This window comes from Bos mutus, chromosome 16 (assembly GCF_027580195.1).
Source record: "Bos mutus isolate GX-2022 chromosome 16, NWIPB_WYAK_1.1, whole genome shotgun sequence".
NCBI classification, from domain to species: Eukaryota; Metazoa; Chordata; class Mammalia; order Artiodactyla; family Bovidae; genus Bos; species Bos mutus.
The window spans coordinates 42,167,047-42,192,168 of record NC_091632.1 but is presented as its reverse complement, the minus strand read 5'-3'; the positions used below and the strand labels follow the sequence as shown (position 1 = coordinate 42,192,168).

The 25,122-nt window shown below is 60.6% G+C and overlaps 1 protein-coding gene across 1 annotated transcript; it reads right to left on the bottom strand.

The window, feature by feature from the left end:
* Positions 1 to 1,625: 1,625 nt before the first annotated feature.
* On the bottom strand, positions 1,626 to 23,523 carry TMEM201 (transmembrane protein 201). Its single transcript, XM_070385190.1, is given in 12 exon segments — positions 1,626 to 1,855; positions 2,964 to 3,098; positions 3,852 to 4,151; positions 4,755 to 4,826; positions 6,854 to 7,092; positions 12,562 to 12,620; positions 12,622 to 12,766; positions 13,195 to 13,547; positions 14,749 to 14,925; positions 16,076 to 16,270; positions 16,592 to 16,712; positions 23,271 to 23,523. Coding segments are annotated over 12 exon segments (2,007 nt in total). The 5' UTR covers positions 23,384 to 23,523; the 3' UTR covers positions 1,626 to 1,757.
* Positions 23,524 to 25,122: the final 1,599 nt, after the last annotated feature.

Below are 25,122 nucleotides of genomic sequence, written 5' to 3'. Positions count from 1 at the left end.
CCCAGCCTCTCCCCTGCCCCTGGGGGGCGCTGGGACCACAGGCCCTGGACAGGAGGGGCCTGGCTGGCCAGGGTGAAAGAAGAGGGCTGGGCACTCAGTTGGAGCTTCCTCAGAGCCAAAGAAGAAGGGCATTCGGGAATGGAGTTTGGCTTGGTTAGGCAAAAAGTAAAATTAAAAAACTCGACACACATGCCCACTGTACAGATGGGGGCCAAGAGGCATCACCTCCGAGTTGGAACCATCTCTGGCAGTTGGAGTCAGGGACCTGAAGTGGCCCCCGGCCCCCCAATTCCCCGTGTTCCGGGGTGGGGGGCAGGGCAGGAAACAGTAGCTCTCAGGAGTGGGGGAAGTCAGAGCAATCCTTCCCCACATGGTAAAAAAAAAAAAAAAAAAATACTAAAAAAGCACCCGAAGCTTAAAAAAACTAAACCTCCCTGGCAGGGAGAATTGGGGGCATCCTGCTTAGGAGCGGAACGCCTGACCTGGCAAAAATATGTAGAAAAATAAAATTAAACTTTATCCCTGAATGACAGAGTGAAGACCCTTCCCCTGCTCTCACGACCCTCCCCCTAAGGAGACTCAGAGTTCACCGAGTGGCACAAACGTGCACAGACACACGTAGGAGTGTGCACGCACGCACGCACGCCGCCCCACACCTGCATCCAGAGCCGGGGACAGCAACGTGGGGATGCTGACTCCCGCAGTCTTCTCATTCCTCACGGCACCGTGAGGGTTCCTGTGCCCGACTTTTGAGGGCAGGATGGGACTCCAGCCCAAGGTCGGGGGGCTGCGTGGGGCACAAACCCGCAGTATCAGTTGGAAGGGCAGTGGCAGGACCGAGGATTTCGGGGTAGGAAGCAGGCCAGCCATGGTGGCCTGGAGACAGAGGTCACACTGAGCCCACTGCGGCCGCAGGACGCCCAGAGGAGCCGAGTTCACGGCAGGATGGGGGCAGGGGTCCAGGGTCCTCAGAGACCTGCGGGCAGAGGGGCCCAGCAAAGCCCCTGAGGGCAGTGCATGAGGGAGGGGCCTGGAGACAGGGTGGCCCTGGGTAGTGTTCTCAGGGTGGCCGGGCTGCTGCCTGGGAAGGTCACCAGAGGTAATAAAATGGGGGCACAGCAGGGAGAAGGGAGCTTGCGGGGGTGCTTACACTAGTCCCGCTGGGCCCCAGAGACCCAGGAACTCTGAGAAGCCCTGGGCAGGAAACTCACTGCCCACCCGGGGGAGCCAGAGGGCAGGCCCAGCCCACAGCATGGCGCAGGACATAGGCAGATGCCGCCGGTCCTCGAAGGGGTGTCCACGGGGGCTTTACCTTCCACTTGACCGGGTCAAGGAGTACAGTACAGAGGTGATCACAGCCCGGGGATGCGGGGTCGGGGGGCAGCCCAGCTCCTGCTCCCCTCACAGTAGTAGTGGCATTCCTGCCAGGCAGGGCTGGACGGTAGGGAGGGGACCCCAGAGTCACGCAGCCCCTCCAGGATCTCCGGCTTGGGGATCAGAGTGTCAGCACCAAACGCACAACTGATACCAGCCAAGGAGGACTGCGCCCCTGAGACCACGCCCAGCCCCGGAGTCTGTCAGGTGGGGAGAAGGCGGCGGGGAACAGGGCTCCCTCCGGAGGCGAGGTCAAGGGCCCTGGAGAAGAGGGCGGAGGCGGCGGGCCCTCTGGAGGGCCAAGGCCGGCAGTGGTGGCAGCGGCATGCACCTGGGCGCACCCTCCGAGGTTCTCCGGGTGCCAGGAGGCTGCGGACCACGGGTCAGCGCAGGCTCTGGTACAGGTAGGCCGAGGTGAAGAGGGCGTTGGCGGTCAAGCTCACGGCCAGGAGGCCCCGGATCACGGAGGGGCCAAAACGACCTTCCAAGAGAAAAACCGAGACCAGTGAGCTGAGCGCTGCGGCGTTGAGGCCCCACCCCCAGGGGGGTGGGCTCCCCTGGGCTGAGGCCCCGCCCCTAAAAGCCTTCCTATCTGAAAAGACCCCAGGAACCTGCTGTCATTCTAAGTCTTCACTCTCTTTTTTTTTTTTTTTGCACCCTGCAGCTTGTGGGATCTTCCCTGACCAGGGACCTGGCCCTTAGTAGTGAGAGCGCAGAGTCCTAACCACTGGACTTCTGGGGAATTCTCAAGTCCTGACTCCTTGAAGGTACCTCCCCTCCTGACCCTGCACCACCTAGCAGGTACCTGGCTAGGGCAGTAACACCTGTACCTTGCCATGGGGACACCAGCTTTACAGTCAGGACAGGAGGAGGCCCCTGCCCAGGCCTCAAGGTAATAAGCTGCTGAGTGGGCCCCCCCACCCGAAGTTGATGCTGCTGGGTCATGTCCCAGATCTGGAGGCGGCCCCCATTTCCGGTCAGCCCAAAATGATTGTTTCAGGAAAATCCTTGCTCAATACACACGGCTTCCACATGCCCCAGGGGAGTGTCAGGACCTGACCACTGGGCTTTACCCAGAACCCCGATTCAGTCTCATAGCCCACCCCCAGTTCACAAGCTGAGAAGCCTGGATTTGAACCCAGGCAAACTGCTGCCCAGCATGGCCTGCAGCCTCTGCACTGGCCGCCAGCGTGCCCAGGCCGACACCCCCCTGGGGAAGTTTATGGAATGGTGACAGTGTTCTTTACCCGCTGTCCTCCTGAGCAGCCGCAGGCCACACGTGGCCTTGGGACACCTATGTGGCTGGTACAGGTAGGCAGCCAGATTCTTATTCTGATTACACCGTAACTGTTAGCCTTAAGCAGTCACCTGAGGCCAGAGGCCCCTGTGACAGTGCAGGCGCAGACCCTTGTAACCTGGGCGTGGGGTGCTGTCTGCTGAGCCACAGGGGGCCCAGCAGGTGCGGGGGCATCAAACCACCCTCTGCCACCCGAGGACCCTTGAGGGGCTGTTCTCTGACAAACAGGAGGGGACAGTGGCTGCAGACCCACGGCCCTGCCCTCTTCCCGCACATTCCACAGGGCGCAGACCTCGCCAGCTGGTGGGCTCCTCGGCGCACCCTCGGGTGGTGGTGTCCACCACACAGGAGGACTGGGATGAGTCGTCCTCTTTCTTGATGGAGCGGCTGCTGCAGCTGCTGCCCCCTTCTGGCACTGACTTCGTGTCTGCAGGGAGAAGGGGCGTTTCAGTGGGAGCTGGGGGAGCACCTCCAGGGACAGATGTGGGCAGCTCCACCTCCACTCCCAGGATGGTCCGTGAATGCGGCCGCTGGCCATCCAGCCTGGCTGGTCCCACCTCGCTTGGCCTGCCCTGGACAGCGGGTGGCCTGTTCCTCACTCAGGTCCCGTCTGTGTAGCTGCCGGGAAGAGAGGCAGCTTTGGGTCAGGAGCTGCAAACTCAAACACCACTAGGTATGGAAGACGACGCCACAAGCAGGGTTGCGGAGGGGCAGAGGCTGGGGCGAGGGGCCTCAGCCTGCCCTTCTACCTGTCCAGCCCGGTGTGGCCAGAGCTTCTGATGTCATGAGAGACACAGGAAATCCACAGGTTCGTGGGAAACATCTAGATGTTAAATGTTGAGGCCTAACTTAAAACGTTCTAGAACGCTTTGTAGAAAAACAGCATTTGAACAAAATAAAAAACATCTGCAGCCCGATGCACAGAACAGAGGATCCTCCAAGTCAATTGCAAAAGAAGGAAATAAAAGCAGCCAACTAGGGGCAAGGTCCTGAAGGGTTCAAGGTCACCAGAAGCCAGGCTGTAGAGTGCCTGGACTTGGGAGAGCGGCCACAGTCAGGTAAGAGCCAGGACAGGCCCCGAGCAACCTCTTGATGGTGTCCCCATCACTGCACACTGACTGGAGGCCTCCCATGGCCCGCAGGGCTCTCCCACCTCCAGGGCGAGGTCAGAGGGCCGTACCCGCCGTGTGCTTTGTGTCCCGTGCTGGCTGCTTCTGTGGGGCCGGGGGCGACTCGACAGTGTAGAGGCTGCCGTTGTGGGGCGAGTGTTCGTCGGAGCTGCTGGGGGTGTGTGGGGCGTCCCCAGGGGGCGACGGGAACAGCAGCAGCTTCTGCCCCTTCAGGTTGAGCCGGGCCGGGCTGATGAGGGGCCGGCGGTGGCGCAGGGAGCCGGCGCTGGAGGCCACCGAGCCGGCCACGGAGGGCGCTGGGGAAGGGACCGGGGAGGAGGGGCAGCTGCCCGACAGCAGAGAGAAGTAATCTGGAGGTGGGAGGAAGGCAGAGACGACAACATAGTGAGTGCTCGCTCTGCTTACAGGAGCGCCTATTCTGATCTGTTGCTTTCTCGTCTACCGACTGAGGGAGAAAGGCCAAGGCTGGGCCTAGACTGCTGGGCACAGGGGCCCCTGCGGGAGGAGGCACCCAGGGCGGGGAAGAGGATCGCAGAGCCTCAGCGATGCCCCCTCTGCCCCTCTCCAATTTCTGTCCAAAGTCTCTGCTACCTCCCTCAGCTGAGAACAAGGCATGGGGAGAAAGAAACCCTGGAGACCTGGGCTCAGCTAACCTGGGCCCTGCTCATTTCCAAGTGCCACCTCCACATGTCACCATTGTAAGGACGACGGCACCACAGCTAGTCCTAGAAACTCTGGTGCCCATTTCACAGAAGAGAAAAATGAAGCACGGGGTGTTAGGCACTCGCCCAGGGCTGCACGGCTGGGAGGCCGGGAGCTGGGATTTGAACAGAATCCCCTCCAAGGGCCTGTCTGCCGTCCCGCCCTGCACACACGCTCTGGAAACCCCGGCTCACACGCTCCCTGCCTGAGCCAGCTTCCCATCACTCCCCTTGGCGCTCGGTCCTTCTTACCTGAAACTGAGACCTCCCCGGGTCGGGACACCTGAGATGGAGGGCGGCTCCCGCTGAACAGGTACCCTGAGTCTGGAGACAGGAAGGCAACACAGGTCCCTGGGGAGATGGCCTGTCTCCAACCCCTCCCTGAGGCATGGCTGCTCTGCGTCACCCCACATCCTGTGTCCTCAAGGGCAGGTCCCCGCTTCACAAATAAGGAAACTGGAACCCACACAGGCCACACAGGAGCCCAGGCCTGGCGCCTGCCCTGGGCCCTTCTTTTCTCCAGCCACCTTGAGTCCTGCCTCCTCTGCTAACCTGTCGATGGGTGCAGGGGAGGGGCCTTCCCACCCAGCGTGAGCTGCAGGGAGCCGGGGTTAGGCCTGCAGCAGGAGCTGCAGAGGCAGGTAGAGCTGGGCAGACGGATCCTGGACCGCCAGGGCCGCCTAACACCTGAGCCAAGGGCTGGCCCAGCGATGGCAACTGGGTCCCAGCCCTCACACGTCACTCTGAGACCAACCTGTGTCCCATAGCACTGCCCTGGGCCCTTGGGGCAGGCAGCCTCCTGAGCCCTCACCTCAGGCCTCCCCAGGCAGCAAGGAGACTGCCTGTGGACATAGCAGGCAGTGGCCAGACCCATGCCGTCCGCCAGAGGCCCTACAGCTTGGGTCTCTGCCCCGACCTGGAGGCTCTGCAGAGAACACTGTTCTGCAGATGGGCCCAGCTGCTGGATCCCCAGGTTCCCAAGTCCAGGGCCTTCCTGTCCACTCCGCTCCCCTCTGTCCCAGCTCCAGGGGCTGTTCACAGAGGGCCCCCAGGGCCCCATCCATCAGCCCCAGGTCTGAGCAGGGCCTGAGCTGCAACTCACCTGCTTAGGGGTCTCTGCTGAATAACCATTACCAGATGAGGCCCTTCTCCCAGCAACATGGCTCACGTCAGGTGACATGGAAATGCCTGGAGTCCAGATCTCGGTACTATTCAGGGCTCAGTCTGACCCCCATCAATCCCACCCTGCAGGCCTCAAGCACTACCCACTGCTCAGCTCAAGGTGTGTCCAGTGAGCCGTCCCTCCTGCAGTGTGACCCACCCGCTACCTAGGAGGCCGCTGGACTGCACACAGGGCGAGAAGACGCCTGGGCTCAACCCTAGGTCTTGGCGGCCACAGCTGCTGGGCAAGTTATGGAGAGAACAGGCCCAGGGGATGTCGGGCTGGGCGGGGGGAGCCCCAGCATGGAGGAACTGCTGAGGGGCTTCAGAGAGATAGTACATGTCAGAAAGCCCAGCTTAACCAAGATGCTGCCCACGTTCCTGGAGGCCAGATCCTGCTGCACCGCCCTGCCCTCCAGGCCATCCCCCAGAGGATAAAGCAAACCCTGCGGACACCAGGCAACCTCCCCAAGTGAGGAGGGTCATTGAAGAAGACCCAGCAGGGCCCCTGGAAAGATCCTGCTGGGGAAGGGGAGGGATGAGACAAAGCTTCCTGTGGTGGGGACCAGATGCTGGGCCCACCAGGGCTCCATGAACACGACAGGCTTGAACCAAATCCCTGGGCCCTGGACCACAGAGGCTGGGGGCAAATTTTCCAGCCCCCAGGGTCTCAGGGGCTTCCCAGGTGGCTCAGTGGTAAAGAATTTGTCTGAAAATTGCAGGAAATGCAGGAGACCCTGGGTTCTATTCCTGGATGGGCAAGATCCCCGGGAGGAGGAAGTGGCAACCCAGTCCAGTATTCCTGCCTGAAAAATTCCATGGACAGAGGAATCTGGCAGGTTACAGTCGACGGGGTCACAAAAGAGTCAGACATGACAGAGCACACGATACACAGGATCACAAGACAGCAGGAATAACAACAGTGAGAACTGTGACACCTACTCGCGTTAAGTCCATCACCGGGCTTAACCTTCACACAGGGTGGGTTCCACGACTGGCCTCATTTATTTTTTGTGGGAAACTGAGGCTCAGAATGGTTAAGCCCCTTGGCTCAGGCAGTTACTGAGTAGACACACCAGGGTTTGAACCCAGTTCCACCAACTCTACAGCAGGACCCCCACCCCCGCCTCGAGCTCAGCTAGGTGCCTCAAGCCCCGCACTGCCCGCCGATGCCTTTTAGTGCCACTTACCTGCTCGTGTCAGAGAGGGGATGGTTCCCAGCGAGAGGGCCCGGCTGAGGCGGCCAGGCAGCGAGGAGGGTGAGGCCCGGCGGGGGGACCGGAACAGCTGGTGGTTGGCGATCGGCAGGAAGCCGGGCGGGGTGGGGACGAACAAAGATGGCGAGGGGCCCGTGATGCTCAGGCTCGGGCAGGGGACGGCCAGGCTGGGGCTGGTGGGGAAGAGGCCGACGGAGTCTGCTGGGAAGCACCTATGAGAGAGCCCGGGGGGCATGGGAGAGAGGAGCAGGTCAGCCCTAGGGGCCTCTGGAGCAGGGCCTCCACCTCGGTGGGCCCCCTCCCCTCCCCCACGGTGCAAGGTGGGGCCCGAGTTGGGGTCCCAGAGGAGGTGTGTGTTAGTTGCAGCAGAAAAGCGGTCCAACCACATTCACGCCATTAGGAGCAGGTGGCTGGGAGGTGCTGGCGTGACCCACCCCTCCCTGCATGCCCCCTCCGATCCCCTTCAGCCTCACAGCAAACTAGGTCTACTACGAGTCTTGGTATTAAAGTGACACTGTCGCCCTCGCCAACCTCACGCCAACCCTTCACCTCGAAGCAGAAACACCCAGTCCTGCACCGGGCGCTCAACTGGGCCACTTCCTGCTTGGTGCCCAGAGCCTCCTCGCAGTGGCCGAGCTCGGGGAGCCCCTGCTCCCCCGGGCCTGACCCCGGGAGTCCCACCGCTGCTGCTCTCTAGTCTCAGACACCGGACACTCCGCTAAAGCCCCTGGAAGAGCAGAGGGGAGGCAGCCAGGCTTGGGGATCTCCAGGAAGAGGCTCTGGCAGGACGCCAGCCAGACTCCAACTTAGAAAGAGCCATGAGCGATCGCGAAGCTGTCCGCAGACGGAAGGTGACAGTGTCTCTTTAACTTGAGCGCGGTACAGATCACACCACAGGACCCAGTGGCCCCAAGCCAGAATGTCAACCATGCTTCTGATTAAGGCAACTGATTACAGAGGGGGAGGGGGCAGAGGCAGTTAATAAGGGATTAGTCTGCCGTCTGGACCGAGCTGCAGAGGTCCAGCCTTACCTCAGTCCCAGGGGACAACTGAGCCCAAGGACAATGTGCCGACGGACGGGCAGGTTGGCTCAGGCCCTGCAGCAGAGCCGGGGGCTGGCTAAGGCGCCCACCCCAGCTGCATACCTGGGGTACCGCTGGCCAAGCTTCAGTCTACTGATCTCCCTGGTTTTCACCCCTTCCCCTCATTTTAAATAACTTCTAAGAGGGTGGGTCAGCTGATGCCCGCCTGGAGAATCACGTGACCTTTTTATTGCCTTTCTAAGTGCCAGGAGGCCACCTGGACTTCGGAACCAAAGGCGGGCCCAGTGTTTGGGGGACATGGGGAAATCAAGGTGTGGAAACTATCAAGCAAATCTATAGAGGACTCTGGGCACCTGGCTGGCTGGCCCCAGGCTGGACGTGCCTACATTCCACCCAAGGACCCGTTCTGCCTAGGGTGATCCCTACCTCCTTTCCCCCAAAATGCCTGGGGAAGGTTCTGACTCTAAACACAAGACACAGGTTGGTGCTGTCATTTTAGAACTGTGATGCCATGCAGCAGGACAGCGACGACCTTGGGGAGTGGTCGGAGGTCGGGGGGGGATGCTCAGCACCGAGGGGCAGTGTGGGTGCGCTGGGACCCTCGGCTAACTTGCTCCAGTCACACAAAGCCCCGTTCCCTGCACCTACCCCAGGACCCCTGGTTGTTGTGTGCAGCAGCAGCCTGAGGGCAGGGTGTGTGGGCCACAGTGGGGAGTGGAGGCGGGTGGTGGGGAGACGACGACACACATACACACACACACGCACACACACACGCCTGAGCCTTTCCAGGGGGCGGCAGCATGTCTGCCTGCCCTGGGCTTCCTGTGCTACCCCACTGGGCAGCCCGTGGGCTGGGCCAGGCCAGGCGCTGGCCGAAGTACACCCCAAGTAATTGGCAAGCTAAAGCCCAGTCGGGCCATGGGTCTTAGAGGTGGCCGGCTGGGTCTGACCAGCTCCTCCCTCGCAGGTCCTGCTAACACCTGGGGCTGCCTACCTGGCACAGGTGCTCTCCCAATCTCTGATGCGAGTGGACAAGGTGGCACTGGGGGGTTGGGGGGCGGGGAACGGTTCTTCAGTCTGACCCTTTTGTTGGGACACGTGGTGGCATCACTCAACTAGCAGATCGTGTGAAGTGTCAGGCATGAGCCTTTGTCCTGGCTCCACAGAAGACAGACCCTGGGAGCCTCTGTCAAAGGAACCCCACCTCCACCAGGCTCCCGGGCGCGGCACACAGACCGACGCTTCCTCTTAACAACCCCCACCCCCCACCCCAGAGACCACCTGTGCCCTCAAACCGCATCTCAGAGAGGCATCCAGCCCCAGAACCCAAGCCTGTGTGCCCGCTGTGATAGAGGGACTGTGGGGAAGGGGCGGGCCGCTGGCTGCATTGCACGCCGTCTGACACTGAGGGGGGCCTCTTGTTCTCCAACCCCATCCTGGCCCGGGCTGGGAGCGGGAGGAGAGAGAGGACGACATTTAAGGAGCAGCTTAGGGAGACAAGGAAATAAACACACCACCCAAGGACGGTGGGCCCTGAGCTGCTCGGGGCCCATGGCGCCAGCTCCCAAACTTGACTCTGGTGGGCGCTCCCATCCCTTGAAGCCCCCGCCCCTGGCAAAGAAGCCTCTGAAGGAACGAGAAAGAAAAAACAGAAAAGACGTGGTGCCTGACGACCCCCGGTCAGAGCAGGGCCCCGGAGGCATTTATTGAAAATACAGCATCAAACACACTACATCTAAGGCCGGGAGTTGTGGTTACAGCAATTACAGGGTCACTAGACAGTCATCCACGTCTACACAACAGAAAGGACGGGACACTGGGCGACGGTCGCAGGCAGAGGGAACAGCGGCCTCTCCCAGGGGCTTCGGGCAAGCATTATGGGGGAGCCTACTGGCCTGAGGTTGGGGGAGAAGACGGTCCCACGTCCCCAACCCCCTTCTGGAGGGTCTGGTGGTGGTCCCCATTGGAGGGGAGAAGAGGCCAACATACTCCCAGGGAATAAGCCACGGTCCCAGTGGTGCCCGCACTTCCTCAGCTGTCGCCAGTAATGTCAGAAGGTGCTGAAATATGCTCCAAGTAATGGAATTTGAAGGGACAGAGGCGTGGTTTAAAAAATCACACAAACTCTAAAAATGCCAGGAAGCCTTCCTTCGATGAGGTCCATCTCGCGACACGAGGGTGTCTTTCCGTCCCCGCCCGCTAGAGGGCAGGAGAGATGTCTGCTCAGCAGGCTCCTGGCCAGCGTGAGAGCTGGTTACGGTTATTATAAATAATTTAACTTAAATACACGCGTACACACAGATGTCCTGCTTCTACTCAATGCCAAGAAAAGCAGTAATTAGCACCATTCTGCCAGTTTCCTTGAGAACAGGGGATTCCAGAGACCAGGGGACACACAGCCAACAGACACCAGTTCCCCGCCTGGCTCCCGCCGCCCATCTCCGGGAGGCTGGCTCACAGAGGCGAGGGACAGGCCGGCCACCCAACTCCTCCACCTTGTCAGTGCTCTTCCACCTCACCCTCCACCCAGAGCAAGCTGGGCCCAGCTCTCCACCCATGTATCAGGACGCAATGCCACCCAATACACAGGCTGGGGGGTGGGTTGGCTTCTCAGGACCCCAAGAACAGAAGGATGGTGGGGGTCAGGCCTGAGCTGGGCACTCTTCACTCACCCTGTAGGCTCAGTGAGGTGACAGCCCTGAGTGTCACCCTCACACGTGACTGGCTCGTGCAGGTCCCCAGGTCCATACTTGGAGCGGGGTTCGTGCTCACCTCAATGACTAGGACACGAGGCCCTGCAGGGGTGTGCAGCCTTGCTCTACCCCCTGCCACGGTCCTGGGAGGCAGCCCCCAGGCTGGGAACAGCCTCCAGAGCATGTCCACTCCCACGCCAGCACCCCAGGGCCCTGGAGGGTTCCAGCTCTCACTGTACAGATGGCGCACAGGAGGGGGTGGCGGGGCCTGGCCCAGGGAGAGTGAGGCCGAGGCCCTGAGGACTCTGCAGCTGCCCCACGGGAAGGTGGAAAGCAGGAGCCTCCCCAAGGGGCTCCAGAGGCCAGGAGGAAAGTGGTGATAAGCCAAAGGGGGACAAGGGACAAGGACCTGGTGTCATGGGCCTGCGTGTCCCTTGAGCCCCTTACCCAGTGCTAACTTCGGGCTGCTGCTGCTAAGTCACTTCAGTCATGTCCAACTCTGTGCGACCCCATAGATAGCAGCCCACCAGGCTTCCCCGTCCCTGGGATTCTCCAGGCAAGAACACTGGAGTGGGTTGCCATTTCCTTCTCCAATGCATGAAAGTGAAAAGAGAAAGTGAAGTTGCTCAGTCGTGTCTGACTCTGGGCAACCCCGCGGACTGCCACCTACCAGGCTCCTCCGTCCATGGGATTTTCCAGGCAAAAGTACTGGAGTGGGGTGCCATTGCCTTCTCCGAACTTTGGGCAGTTGGAACTTTTTCTGGGCATAATAATGGAGGTGGGGTTTCGGGATGAAACTGGGGACATCCTGGCATGGAGAGAGAGGGGCAGGGCCCCGTTACCTGCCAATCAGAGTCACCTTGGCCTGGGAAGCCTGAACCCCAGCCCTGCAGGGAGCGAGTGGAGGGTTGGGCTGTAAGGGTTGGGGTCCTGCCTTTTCAGGGCAGAGCCAGGGGCTTCCCAGGAGAGTGGGCAGAGTGTGTGTGCCCCAGTTACGCTGTCTGGCTCACAGCGGTGCCCAAAAGATAGGGAAGTAAAGAGCATGTAGACCCCTCCCCCCACCCTTCTGAGTGATCTCCCACCACAGGCCGGCTGTTAGGAGAAACCTGCTGATCACGGGAGAAGCATGATTTTCTATCCTCCACCTCCACATGGGCCTCACCCCACAAACTCATGGTCAAGGCCAGTCTGGGTCTAAGAACTGCATTTCTCCATCCCTGGGGAAGGAGGCTGAGGGATAACGGGCTCTCAGAGCAGGGAACCCTGGGGTTAGCCCTGCCTCCTCCTGGTTTCATGAACTCCTGGGGGGCTGACTGACAGCAGGTAGGACCAAAAGGACAAACCAGAGAAACAAGAGTGGGACAAGGTAGGGGGCTCTGCTTGGCCCTGACTCAGCAGCACCTGCCCACACCCAGCAGCCCGAGTGGTCAGGCCATGCGGCGAGGGCCCAGCCTGCAGCCACCGTCGCCAGCCCATGCTGGGGGCTCAGTGACGGGGCAAGGTGAGAGAAGAAGCAGAAAACAAGCCCGTACCCCTCTTCCGATGGTGTCAGCGCCAGGAAAGGGGCCACGGCCAGTGTGGGGGTGCCTGAGCTGCCAGTGGAAGCCACGGGGCAGAGGCAGGCAGTATGGGTGCTGCCCTGTTCCGATCTCAGAGCAGTGGTGGTGGGGTCTTTGGCCAGAAAGGTGGCGGCAGTGGTGACCAGCTAGAAAGCACTTGGGGGTGCTGGGTGGAGGGTGGCTTGGTGGAGCCAGAAAGGAATGGGGGGGCCTGACTCCTAGGGGAAGTGGAGGGGCTGGGCCAGGACCCTAACCTGGGGGGTGGGGGCGGGAGTGAGGCAGGTAAGAAAGAAGCAAGACAGAGGTGCCCTGTCCGGGCTGCGGGCAAAGCCCAGGGCCTGTTGGTCCGTCTGTCCTCCCCCCGCAGTCACTGCTGCTTCTCTGACCTTCGGGGCCGGAACCTCCGTGGGCCCGTCGCCTTCCTCGTGGCCACGGCTGCCGTGAAAGCCCACCAGGCAGCACAGGGACGTGGTGCTGAACTTGAGCGTGTCCAGCCAGCTGGGTGAGGCGGCCTGCAGGTACTGCTCAGCCAGGTGCAGCCCCAGCAGCAGGGCCCACAGGCCAGTGGAGAAGGCGTCAATCCTCCGGAGCCTGTGGGGAAGAGTGGGAGTGAGGGCCCAGCGAGGTGGGTGAGGCCCCTCCAGGCCCCCCACCTCCTGCCTCCTCCATTCACCCTGGCCCTGCTCAGAGGAGACCATCGAGGGCCCGAGCAGAGCGCGGGGCTCTCAATGCCACTTCCAACACTTCCTCACCCCATGGCTCTGAGTCAGTGTTTCTGAGCCTCAGTGTCCTACTCTGTACAACGGGGCAAGGAAACCTCCCTCAGAGCTGCGGTGAGAGGAAGGGGATGCCGTTCGGTACAGGGTCTGCATCTGCACAGGCAAGCACTACACCCCGTGAGCTAGGTCACCACTGCCTGACTGCGGTGAAGAGCCTGGGGTGGGGAGAGGACGCAGTGTGGCCCCAGGGCCCCTGCCTCCGCTGAGCTTCCTCCCACTGCGTCCCTGCCCCGCACGCACCTGATGCGGCCGGCCAGCAGCATGGCCAGCAGGCAGGTGAGCAGGCCCAGCGCCACGACACCCATCTGGTGGCTCTGCCCGAAGGCCCAGGCCTCGCGCAGCTTCTCGGCCGCATGCTCAGGCAGCAGGCCCAGCAGCTGCCGCCAGCCCTCAGCCCCGGCGGCTGTTCCGTTGTCTGGTGGGGCCGAGCCATTGCTACCAGTTGGCAGGGTCGGGGGCAGCGGGGCTCCCGGGGCAAAGGGGTTGCTGGTGCCGTAAAGCGCTGTGGTCAGCAGGAAGGCACAGGCCAGGAAAGCGAGGGCCCGGAGCATGATGACCTGCGCTGGGGCCTTCACCGCAGACGCGCAGAAGCTCTGAGGGAGGGAGAGGCAGGTCAGCGACAGGGCCAGAGCCACCGACAGCCCTCCAGGTGCCCACTCTGTGCATGGGGGTCTGGCCAGGGGCCCCCAGCACTCACAGAAGAACCACCAGCTCCCAGTGATCAGAGGTGCCCTAAATTCTCACGCACTCTTGGCTTCGTTTCTGGTTCACCCGTGGGTCCCATTAACCTGTCTCATTTCTGGGCCTTCACTCCACTGTGAGCTACTGTGGGCGGGGGGACTGTGCTGCCACATTCTCTACAGTAACCCTCTGATCTGATGGTGACCTTTCTTTCAAACACATTTTCCAATCATTTTCAAGTTATTGTAAGAAACTCCTACTGTGTGGTTTTAACTAGAATTTTAATGAACGTACACACAACTCTGGTCAAAGTTAAAAAGTACCGGTTACTAACTTTGTTAACTTAGGCCCATAGCTGTCCCTCTGAAACTATCACAATGTTGTTAATTGGCCATGCTCCAACATAAAATACAAAGATAAAAAGAAAGAAAAAACAATAAGTTGTTCAGTCTGAAAGACAGTGGAGGGGGGGAAAGCAAGGGTCAGCGCAGCTCTCTGTGCAAACAGGCGTGCGGGCCAGTGGTCAGGGGCCTGGCTGCAGACTGGAAATCTCACACCAGCTGGTTGGCCAGACGGCCACCACCAGCTAGGTACCTCTGGGGACCCAGGGCGAGGGGAGAATTTCTTTGGGGAGGATGGTTTTTACTTCTAAATCCACCTGCTCCTATATCACATTTTTTTATGGCAGGACACTCCAGCATCTGAGCAGTGACAAAAACTAACGATGGTTTTAGCCAGCTGGTCCAAGGTTCAAACCCCGGGGACGCCGCACACCAGGCCCTCTCCCTGAGACTCAACCTCCCTGCCTGGTTTCCAGGGTACCTTGGAGAGCACCCACTACAAAGGTGCTACAGGAATCCCCAGAGGTGCTGGGAGGTGCCCAGGCTCTGGAGGGCAGCCTAGAAACCCTGGCCATGACACAAGTTCTCCTTGGGACCCCCCTCCCCCACCCCTGCTCCACTCTGGCTTGGGGCACAGGTTGGGAGGCGGCCCCACAGGAAGGTGGCTGCCCCAGAGGAAGGGCCTGGCTCTGAAGAGCTGCCCCTGGTCACCGGCCTGCCCTCCGGGAAGGGGTCTCCTGCACAGACTTGGGGGCTGGGACGCCCCTTGCACCTGTGTGTGGGTCTGGTCGGCCTCCCGGCGCTTGAACTGGTGGCTGAGCAGCAGGGCGCGGAGCTGGCGGTTCTGGTGCTTGATGTAGTGCTCCACGGCCGCCTGGCACGGCCGGCACAGCTTATACATCTGCTCCAGGTGGTGCCGGTACACCTCAATCTCCTCGTCGTACCTGCCCTGTGGAGGGGGCACAGGCTCAGGGTCCCGGGGGTGACCATGTGCAAGTCATCCCTGTTCTGTACCTGCTTCCTCGGGGGCTCGACAGGACCAATGGCCTGGGAAGAGGAGCCACCCACAGCCCTGGACACAGCAGGGCCCCCAGGGGACGTTCCAGCTAGTTCTGCGGCTGCCAAGGACACACCTCGAGGCCCGAGCCGGGCATGTGGCCCTTGCTCAGGCCCTGCTCCCGGACTCCGGACACCACCTGGGCTTGAACAGATGGGCCACCTGGAGGTAGACCTGCCTCCTCACTGAAGCCCAGCGGTCCAGGAAACACGAGAAAGCCCCTGGCCAGGTCAGGGCCTCGGCAGGAACTGAAGGGCCTCTGCACTTCAGGAACAGCCCAGGCAACGCGAGGCCCACCCTTCCTTCCCCAGGAGATGCAGCACATGCTTCCCGGTTTGCAGGGGAGCCAGACATTTCAGTCTGCAGGGGCAGGAGGGTCCTGGCTTGTCTCTTGCTAGGAGCGAAGGTGCCAGAAACCTGCCCTGACTGCCCCGTCACACGTGCCTGCCCTCCTCTTGGCAGCCTTCCCAGCTTTCTCCACCCAGCCCCAGCTCACCTCTATTTTCCTCCCTCCCCACCTCCCTCCCAGACTGGGCCTTGGGGAAAGTCAGGGTCTCTGAGCTTCAGCAAGCATTGTCTCTTGAGGTCACGGAACCCCCAGACTGGGCGAGGAGAGATGGGCTAGATGACAAGGCTGCTGGCCTCCACGTGGACCCAGGAGGCAAAGGGCTGACATCCAGCCTCTGGGCAGCACCCGCCTCCCCTTGCCCTCCACGAGCCAGGAGCCTCGCCCACTCCAGAGCCAACTGCCCGCCAGGCGGTGGGCTAGACGGACTCAGAGGGACACGGACAGGTTGGACCCATCAGAGCCCCACGCTGGAGCCCAAGGACCCTGCCTCCCCTCGCCCAGGGACAAATCCCTCTGGACTGGCAGGTGCTCCCAGGCTTGGGGCCCCCACAGCAGTGACCACGAGACAGGAAGTGTGAGAAGCGCGTGGCTGAGATGACACATCCGGAATGCAGGCCAGCACGGGGTTCTGGGTGAGGAGGGGGTGCCCCTCAGCGGCTCTACTGCCTCCAGCATCCCCAGCCCCCCACTCACCTCGTCACGTGGTGAGAAGGCGGCCAGCTGCTTGACCTTGGCGGTCTGGTGGTGGCTGCACCTCCGGCACAGCAGCACCTGGCTGCTCACCCACTGCAGGGGCTGGGCGGGGGCGCGGGGGCTGGGTGAGCCGCTCACCACGTGGTTCAGGTGCTCCAGGTACTGTGCGGGGATCGGCTTGTTGTAGTCACCATTCTGAGGGAGGAGGACCCGAGTCAGGGGGAGGCCTCCCCACAGGCAGGAGCCTCCCGCCCCCGCTCAGGCCGGGCGCCGGAAAGAGGTCCCACATGCAGATACTTCCCCAAGGTGGATCGCTAACACTCCCTGTCTTTACATGCAACACGGAAGCTCTTCTTCCAAAGGAACTTCACAGGGAACCCCAACTCAGGCGAGATGCAGAGTCTGAAAAGACCTGGGTCTGAACATAAACCCGCCCATGTCACCCTGGCTCCCTGAGCCTGTGCGCTGGTCCTCAGAGGAGGCCCTGGATGGTGGCCGGGGTGGGTAGGGGCGTACCTCCTGGAAGCCGTTGTACTGCTCGCAGTGGGGGCAGTCCCAGCAGTTGCGGTTCCCGTAGGGCACCACCGTGTCCTGGTTGCAGAACCAACAGTTAACGACGGTGTGTGTTGGCTTCATCCTGCGGACAAGGACAGAGTGGAGTCTGCGGGAGGATGAGAGACCAGGGAGGGTGGGCGGCAAGTAGGGCGGGGGACTCCATGAACCCGTCCACGGGACCTGGGCTTATCCTCAGCCAACCAGGCCAAGCCTCCTTGACCCTGGGGTCAGCTGGAGACGGACCAGGAACCCGGGGCCAGCCAGGCTACGGGCTGACAGGGACCTGGCTCCAGGACCTCCCTCCTTCCCTCCCTCAAGGCCCACAGACCTGGGCCCATTCCCAGGCTGAGGAAACGGTGCTCCCTGGGGAATTTCCAGATGGACGGGGCCTCGGTGCTCACAGAAGCCCCAGGAGAGCCAGGGCCAAGGAGACCAAGGGTGGGGACTGAAGACAGCTGCTCAGCCTGGGGCCAGCCCCCCCTGGCTTGGGGACAGGACAGGCTGGCCACAGCGGCCCTCGCCAGCCACACGCGTGGTGACAGGTGGGTGTGCAGGATAATCCTGGCCCAGACACTGAGGGATCTGTGCTCGAGTACCCTCCATCCATCTCCCTGGCTGTTCGGCGGGTGTGTGTCAGGGGGTGGAGGAGGCAAGGACATGGCAACTGCCAAGCAAACCCCTCCAGTCTCAGAAATCTACGATAACAGGTGGCAGCTCAAGCCTGGGGTCCTGGCCTTGCCACTCCTGTCTCCCTGCTTGCCCCCAGAGTCCACCTCCAGCTGTGGGGTTGCCGTCTGGGCCTCTGCTGGGATGGGCAGTCATACCACACGTGGACACCCCTGCTGTCCAGAGGATGGCACAGCCCCAAGCTTCTGGGAGCCAGAGTCCCGGCTCTGCCAATCCCTCCTCTCTCAGCCTTGGCATTTGCGTGTTATCAGGGCCCAAAGACACAAGACATGTACGGGTGCTTTGTAACACAGGGCGCTGACTCTGGGGTTGTCCGGGGGCCTGGCCCCCTGGAAAGAGAGCTCCTGCTTCTGACACTGAGCTGCCTCCTGGCCTTGCCTGTCCATGGACCATGGGCAGACCACAAGAGTTCTCCAAGCCTCAGTCTTATTACCTATCATCTGTGGACAAGACAAGTGTGGGAAGTGCTTCCAGAACCTGGCTGACTGCCCAATAAACAGCAGTTTACATGCGGAGGGCAGGGGAGGAGAGAAGCAAGCCCAGACAGAGGACATGGAACCAGACCCTGCAGGGAAGCGTCCCAGGGTCCACAGCGGGCACCCTGGCTTGCCCCAGCATCATCGAGCTGGAGGGCAAGGCTCAGAAACAGTAGTGCTGGGCAGCCTGGCCCCATGGTCACGGTGTGGCCTTCAGGGAAAATCATTTTTCTATCTGGCTGATGCGGATAGCAACCATCTCTGCTCCAAAAAGCGTGCTGAGGGATCAAGTGAGAGAACTGAGGGAAGCGCTGGGCTGGGCAGGTGGTCAGCGGAGGCATTCTGACAGCCTCACTGGCCTTCAGGCCAAGAGCAGTGGAAGGAGGCGTCTAGCGGTGTGGGAACCCTCTCTGCCGAGAAGCCGCACTTGGGCAATTAAGCACTTGGCTTTCTCTCTGTTAATCTGTAACCGCTTTACAGGCTTCTCTATAATAGTGCACGAGGGCAGGCGTGTCCACAGGGGCGGTGAGGCAGGCCCAAACACCTTTCCCCTGCTCCCCTGGGTCCTGCTGGCCTCACGATGGGCCCCTTTGCCCCTCCACCCCAGATGCCCACCATACCACACCTGTCACTGGAGAGAAGCCAGCAGAAGGGCTGGCAGCCCATGAGTAAAGACAAACAGGAAGTGAATAAAGATGACCAGTGGTGGGCACCTGTGGTGGGTGATCAGGAACTGAGGCTTTGGGCTTGGGGGGCCAGGCACGAAGCCCCTCCCACCCAGGAAGTCATCGTTTTCACCCTCAATCACCAGCTTCGTGGTGGGGAAGTGAGCCCGGACTGGAAAGGGGTGGTCGGGAGGGGAGGGGGGATTAGGCCTGGGCCAGCCCAGGTGGCGCTAGTGGTAAAGAACCTGCCAGCCAACGCAGGAGACGTCAGAGACGGGTTCCATCCCTGGGTCGGATGAGGGACCTGGGGGGGTGCATGATAACCCACTCCAGTATTCTTGCCTGGAGAATCCCATGGACAGAGGAACCTGGTGGGCTACAGTCCCTAGGGTCACAAAGAGTCAGACATGACTGAAGCGACTTAGCACGCACATGCTGAGCCAACAGCTCTGGCTTGGTAATCCCTGCCCAGGGTTGTGGGGGTGAGGGTCTTCTCTCACAGACAGAGCAGCTGCCGGCCACCCCGACCAGATGGGTTCCACCTGGTGGGGTGTCATCCCCCACAGCTCCTCTGGGGAGCGCCCTGAAAGCACGCTAAGGCCTGTGAGCAGCAGATGGACCAGCGATGCCAGGTGTGGATGTCAGTTCTCCAAGGATCAGCGATGTTCCCGCCTGCCTGGAGCTTCACATGCCAGACACGTGGGTGCATGTGACTCACACTCGCGGGCTGCACTTGATGGCTGACCTTGCAGCTCATAGTCTCCACAGCGGCTAGGCGGCCCTGGCCTGTGGCACTGCACCCGCCTCTACCGGGCCTGACGTGGAAGCCAGCTCAGCCCCATCCTGCTCCTGCTCAGGCTAACGCCCCCACCCTGTGCCCCTCCTAACCCCTTGACCTACTTCTCTCCCGAGCCAACTACCTCTGTTCCCAGCGAAGCTCTGGTCAAACCCCTTGTGGTAGACAAGATCAGAGGGGCCAAGAGACAGCGACCCCGTGACACAGCAGGAGAGACTTAGATGGGTCGAGGCCAGGCCACCTCCAGTAGAAGACCAGGCTCCAGAGGATGGGCGGTTGGCTTGGAGGCTCTGGAAGGTAATCACCCAGCCCCTGCTGCCTGCGTGCTGAGCTCCTGGGCTCTGCTTGGGTCAGGGGAGGCCTGAGGCAGCCAAGGGCAGGATGGGCCCCACGGGAGGAACCAGGGGGCAGCTGTGTGTTCCGGAACCATCCCTCCACAGCACCAAACACACAACGGGAAAAAGATGAACACAGGCCCTAATGATGGTATTGCCTTGTGAGCCCCAAACATGCATGTTTAGTCATAGCAAAGCTCGTGCCCTGACATGCTGCCACATCCTAAGAGGTCAGGTGGGGGGAGGGGGTCAGTTCCAGCCCACTACTCTGAGGGCTGCAGCTCCATGCCCCTTGGTCCTGGCCCCTGCCGGGGGTGGGCATCAGCTGTGAGCCCAGTGCAGGGTGACACAGAGGAGACACTGTGTGGGCTCAGTCCCTCTTAAGGGTTGGGGGCAGGGGTAGCGGCGCTCAGAGTCTGGGGGAGGCCGATGTGTCAAGCAGTCTCCACCACACCAGGCTCTGTGAAGTCCCCCAAGGGGGACTGGGCACACGGCCTGTGACCCGTGTGCTGGTCCAGCAGGTCTGGAAGATGGTCTCTGACAGTCAGGCTGGTCTCCTTAGGGCTCGAGAGGTCAGCCTCCCAGGTGACGGGTCCCTGAGGGACCCCACACACTGCCTTGCTTGCTACTCTGTGCCCTGAGTATTGTGCAATCCACCTGCGAGAATCCAAGGGCCTCCTGCAGAGCAGAGGCACCAGCACCAACGGGCCTCCGGGCCGCCCACTCCAGCCTCTAGGCAAAGCACACTTCGGTCCACAGCGGTCCAGCCAACACCAGACAGAAGGCCCGGGTCTGCTCTTGGTGGATGGCCCTGGCTCCTCAGCATGGCCCAGCTGGAGAGGCACAGGCTGGGCTAGAAAGGAGGCAGAGATGCACGAGGCTCCCCACTCCCCGGATGCAAGGACAGAACGACTGCACAGGGCAGCTGCGACAGATGCCACAGCAGAAAGCCAACGGGCAGAGCGTCAGCCGTCACCCTCAAGGACAGGCCTGCCGGCCAGCAGGGCCAATGGGCAGATGGCCTTCAAATGGCTGGGACTGCCAGGCAAGGGGGTGAGGACCACCCAGTGTGTGTGCAGGGAGCCAGACTGCATGGCTGCAGGAGAGCGTGGCGAGAGGTGTGCAGGAGTATGGCCGAGGCTCCACTCCTTTACCCAGGAGGCTGCGCCGTCTCGTCTCCAAACACCAGACAGTGGACAATCCAATAACCACGTCTGGGGGCTCCAGCAGCCATGAGCAGGCTGTGCCGGCAGAAGATGAACACGATGCCCAGCAGCAGAGTCTGGGGGTGAGAGTCTGGGTGAAGTGGGCACAGGAAGCCACAGAGACCGCGCGGGTCCAGGGCGAGCAAGCCCGGCGAAGTATAATCTCGGCTTCCACCTGGCCTCCTGGGTGCAGAGCGGCAGCCAAGGTGCTCAGTGAGGACCCAGGGCACGAGGCTTGGTTAGGAGCTGAAGGGTCGTGGTGTTGCTGGGCAGGAAGCCCGATCTCCTCGGCCTCCGTTTTCTCATCTGCTGAATGGGGCCACCAGCAGCACGCACTGCCCCCCAGGTCACAGGCAGTCCAGTCAAGAGGACTCCATGGGCAGGAAGCCAGGCTGGCCCTGCCCGAGGCTCTGGGTACCACAACACTTCAGAAAAGCAGGCTCCTGCCCCTGCTCCACGGCCAGTCCTCCGTCCCTGTCCCTCTCTGCTGAGCCTGCAAACACCCACCCGGCCAAGTCCATTTCCAAAAACAACTCTCCTCACATGCCCTCTCTAGGGTCATTTAAAACCCACACTATGGCCAAAGCCGTTCCTCACTGTCACCGATCTCCTCCAGGAGGGAGAAGGGCTCAGTGTGGGGCTTGGTCTTGCTTCTGAATCGTGACAGTGGCCAATTTATGACCCCAGATAAAGCCAGCACTTAAGGAGCATCTCAGAACCTCCCGGGAAAGGGCTGTCCTCTCGGCCTATGGGTCCCAGGGCCACATCACGACTCAGGTTTATCAGTGGTACCCTCGTGGCTCCCCTCAGAAACCTCGCAGGACACTGCACGCAGGTCTCAGGCTCTTGCCTCCAGGAAAGGGAAGGCTGTGGCGGGCAGCCCAGGAAGGCAGACAGGCTCCCCCCGCCCCCCACCCCCAGGAACAGCTGCAGCACAAGAGAGGCACAGTGGGCACATCCAGCTCAAATCCAGCCACACAATATGGCTGGGGGCCACAAAGCCTGGTGGCAGTGCCTGGCCCAGGCTGTGATCTCTGGGCTGACACTCTTTATTGCATTTCCTGGGAAGCAAACCGGGCTCTGGACACACCTCTGCCGTCAACATTGCTCTGGGAATCTGAGCAAGTGGTGGGCACCTCTGCACCTCAGTACCTTCGTGTATAAAATGACTGATGTGAACCAGCTGATCCTGTGAGCCCCTCCAGCTTCCAAAAACTGGGCAAAAGCCTGGACGTGTCGAATTGTGGGCTGTCAAGGGTCCCGCGGGGCCACCCCCTCCGCAGCCTGCCATTCTGGCTCATCCTGCAGACACAGCTGATGTCCCTCCCACCCCTTCCTCCCCCGGGAAGACTGTGACTCAGTCGCTCTCACGTCTTTTCCCCTTGGGTAAGAAGCGGTACACGGTGGTGGCTAAGGAAGAACAGACAAGCCCTCCAGGTTCAAGTCCCAGCTCCCCCGCCTGCTGTTGACTGGCTGTGGGCAAGTTCCTTTGCTTCTCCCACCTAAGAGCTGAGCTTCCAACATCTGCTGCTGAAGCTACAAACCCACCCACCCAGAATGTTCTCCAGAACGTTCTCATAACCCCACCTTTTTTCCTGTTCCCTGTAAAGGTGGATCAAGTGGGGAGACAGTGGAGATGCCCCTGAGGTCCTCCTGAAATAAGAGGGCCAGTAAGCTTTTATCCCTGACCACGGAAGCCCATGATAGGCCAGCTCTGCATAAGGGTCAGCAAGGTCTGTGAACCTGGGCCAGGGCAGGGGGCCGCCACTGAACCCACCCAGCAGAAGCCCAGCGCAGTATTTAAACACCCCTAAAATATGTCATGTCAGGCTTTCCTGCTCTTGGAGGCTGCAGAGTCCAGAGGTTAGGGACGCAGGCTCCACGGTCGGGATGCTTCAGTTCACATCCTGACTCGTCTAATTGATAACAATTTTTGCAGCTCTTTTGTCCCTCCGCTTCTCTAGACAGAGCACGGCTGTGACTGAAATGGGCTTATATGAGATTACAACAACGCCTGAGGCAGCCTGGGCCGCCTCAGGAACCGCCGGCTAGTACTCAACCTACCGCAACGTGCTCCTGAGGACCAGGGATCAGGGCTCCGGGCGGAAGAGAGCGCGGCTGGACACCCGCTCGTCTCTCCCGTTGGGGGCCCAGCAGATCCTGCAGCTCGGTGTGCACGGTCTCCGCGGGGGAGGAAGTTCGTACCCCCCACGCGCCCCACATTCCTGGGCGCCCCCAACCCGCTCCGCCGCTTTCCGACAGAGGAGCCCCAGCCCGGTTTTCTTTCCGGGGGCGGGCCGTGCACGACGGGTCTCCGCGCTGGGGCTCGCGGGCCGGGCCCCACCGCCACGCCGCGGCCTCGAGGCTGACGGACAAGAAGGCGCCGGGCGGCCCGGGAGCTGGCGCGGGTGGGGGCGGCCGCGGGCGGAGGGCGGGGGCGCGATACTCGCCGGCTGCGTGGGCCGCGCGCACTCACCTCCGCGCGATCCGGTAGAGCAGCACGCCGGCGGCGGCGCACGCTGTAACCCCCAGGCCGCCGGCCAGGCCGGCCGTGGGGCAGCGGGCCAGCAGCGCGCTCACTCCCTCCATGGTTCCCGGTGCGAGCGGTGGGCGGTGGCAGGCGGCGGCGGCAGCAGGGCCGAGGGCCGCGGGTAGGACTCGGAGCGGCGGCGCGCGCCTCCTCCCGCCGTGACCTTCGTCGCTTTGTAGCCGGCGCGGGCACGCCTCCTGACTCGGCGCGCTCCCGCCGCGCAGCCAATCGGAGCGCGGGGCGAGCCTGGTGGGCGGGGCGCCGGCGGAAGTCGCGGTGTTGGCCCGAGCGCGCCCTCCCGTGGCCGGAGGTGGGAGGTGACGCGGAGCCCTGCCCAGCCCTCTTCTGCTCCCGCCTCTCACTGGCGTCTTCCGCAAAAGTCCGCCAACTTCAGCATCTCAAGCTAGTGTCTTTCCCCTGCTTGTCCTGTTTTCCCAATGCCTCGCCAAACCCGGCCCGTACGCGCGATGCTGTTTTGCGGCAACTTGGAACTTCTTAAGCTTCTTCCACTGAAGCCACTCCAATGGTCAAAAAATTAGTTTGTAGAAACATGACCTCCGCTCCTGAGGGTAATTGGATCATGGGACAGCCAATGCTTCGGAACGTAATCCTACTATTAGAATGTCAGAGCTATAGGTATTGTCTTAGAGGGATGAAACACTTTTAAAAAAAGCAACATGCACATTAACTTTAATATATGTTTGAATAAACTATCATGTGTTGTTCAGCTACTCAGTCATGTCCTACTCTGCGACCCCGTGGACTGCAGCACACCAGGCTTCCCTGTCCATCACCATCTCCTGGAGTTTGCTCAAAATCATGTCCATCGAGTTGGTGGTGCCATCCAATCATCTATATCCTGTCGTCCCCTTCTCCTTCTGCCTTCAATCTTTCCCAGCATCAGGGTCTTTTCAAATGAATCAGTTCTTTGCATCAGGTGGCCGAAGTATTGGAGCTTCAGCTTCAGCATAAGTCCTTCCAATGAATATTCAGGACTGATTTCCTTTAGGATGGACTGGTTTGATCTCCTTGCAGTCCAAGGGACTCTCAAGAGTCTTCACCAACACCACAGTTCAAAAGCATCAGTTCCTCAGCGCTCACCCTTCTTGATGGCCCAACCCTTACATCCATACCTGACTACTGGAAAAACCATAGCTTTGACTACATAGACCTTTGTTGGCAAAGTAACGTCTCTGCTTTTTAACATGCTGTCTGGGTTTGTCAAGGAGCAAGTGTCTTTTAATTTCATGGCTACAGTCTCCATCTGCAGTGATTTTGGAGCCCAAGAAAATTAAGTCTCTCACGGTTTCCATTCTTTCCCCATCTATTTGCCATGAAGTGATGTCATGATCTTAGTTGTGTGAATGTTTTGTGTTTTAAGCCAGCTTTTCCCCTCTCCTCTTTCGCCTTCATCAAGAGGTTCTTTAGTTCCTCTTCACTTTCTGCCATAAGGGTGGTGTCATCTGCGTATCTGAGATTATTGATATTTCTCCCGGCAATCTTGATTGCAACTTGTGCTTCATCCTGCCCAGCATTTCGCATGAAGTACTCTGTATATACGTTAAATAAGCAGGGTGACAGTGTACAGCCTTTACATACTCCTTTCCCAATTTGGAACCAGGCCATTGCTGCATGTCTGGTTCTATGTTTATAGAAACAGATGATTGTTAATACTGAACAGCAGTTACCTGGGCAGGGCGTGGTAAAGATTTACTTCATGCAAGTGTTTTAGTATTGGTTTGCGCTAAATTACTTCTATAACTAAAAAAAAAAAAAAGGAATATTTGTATTTAATTAT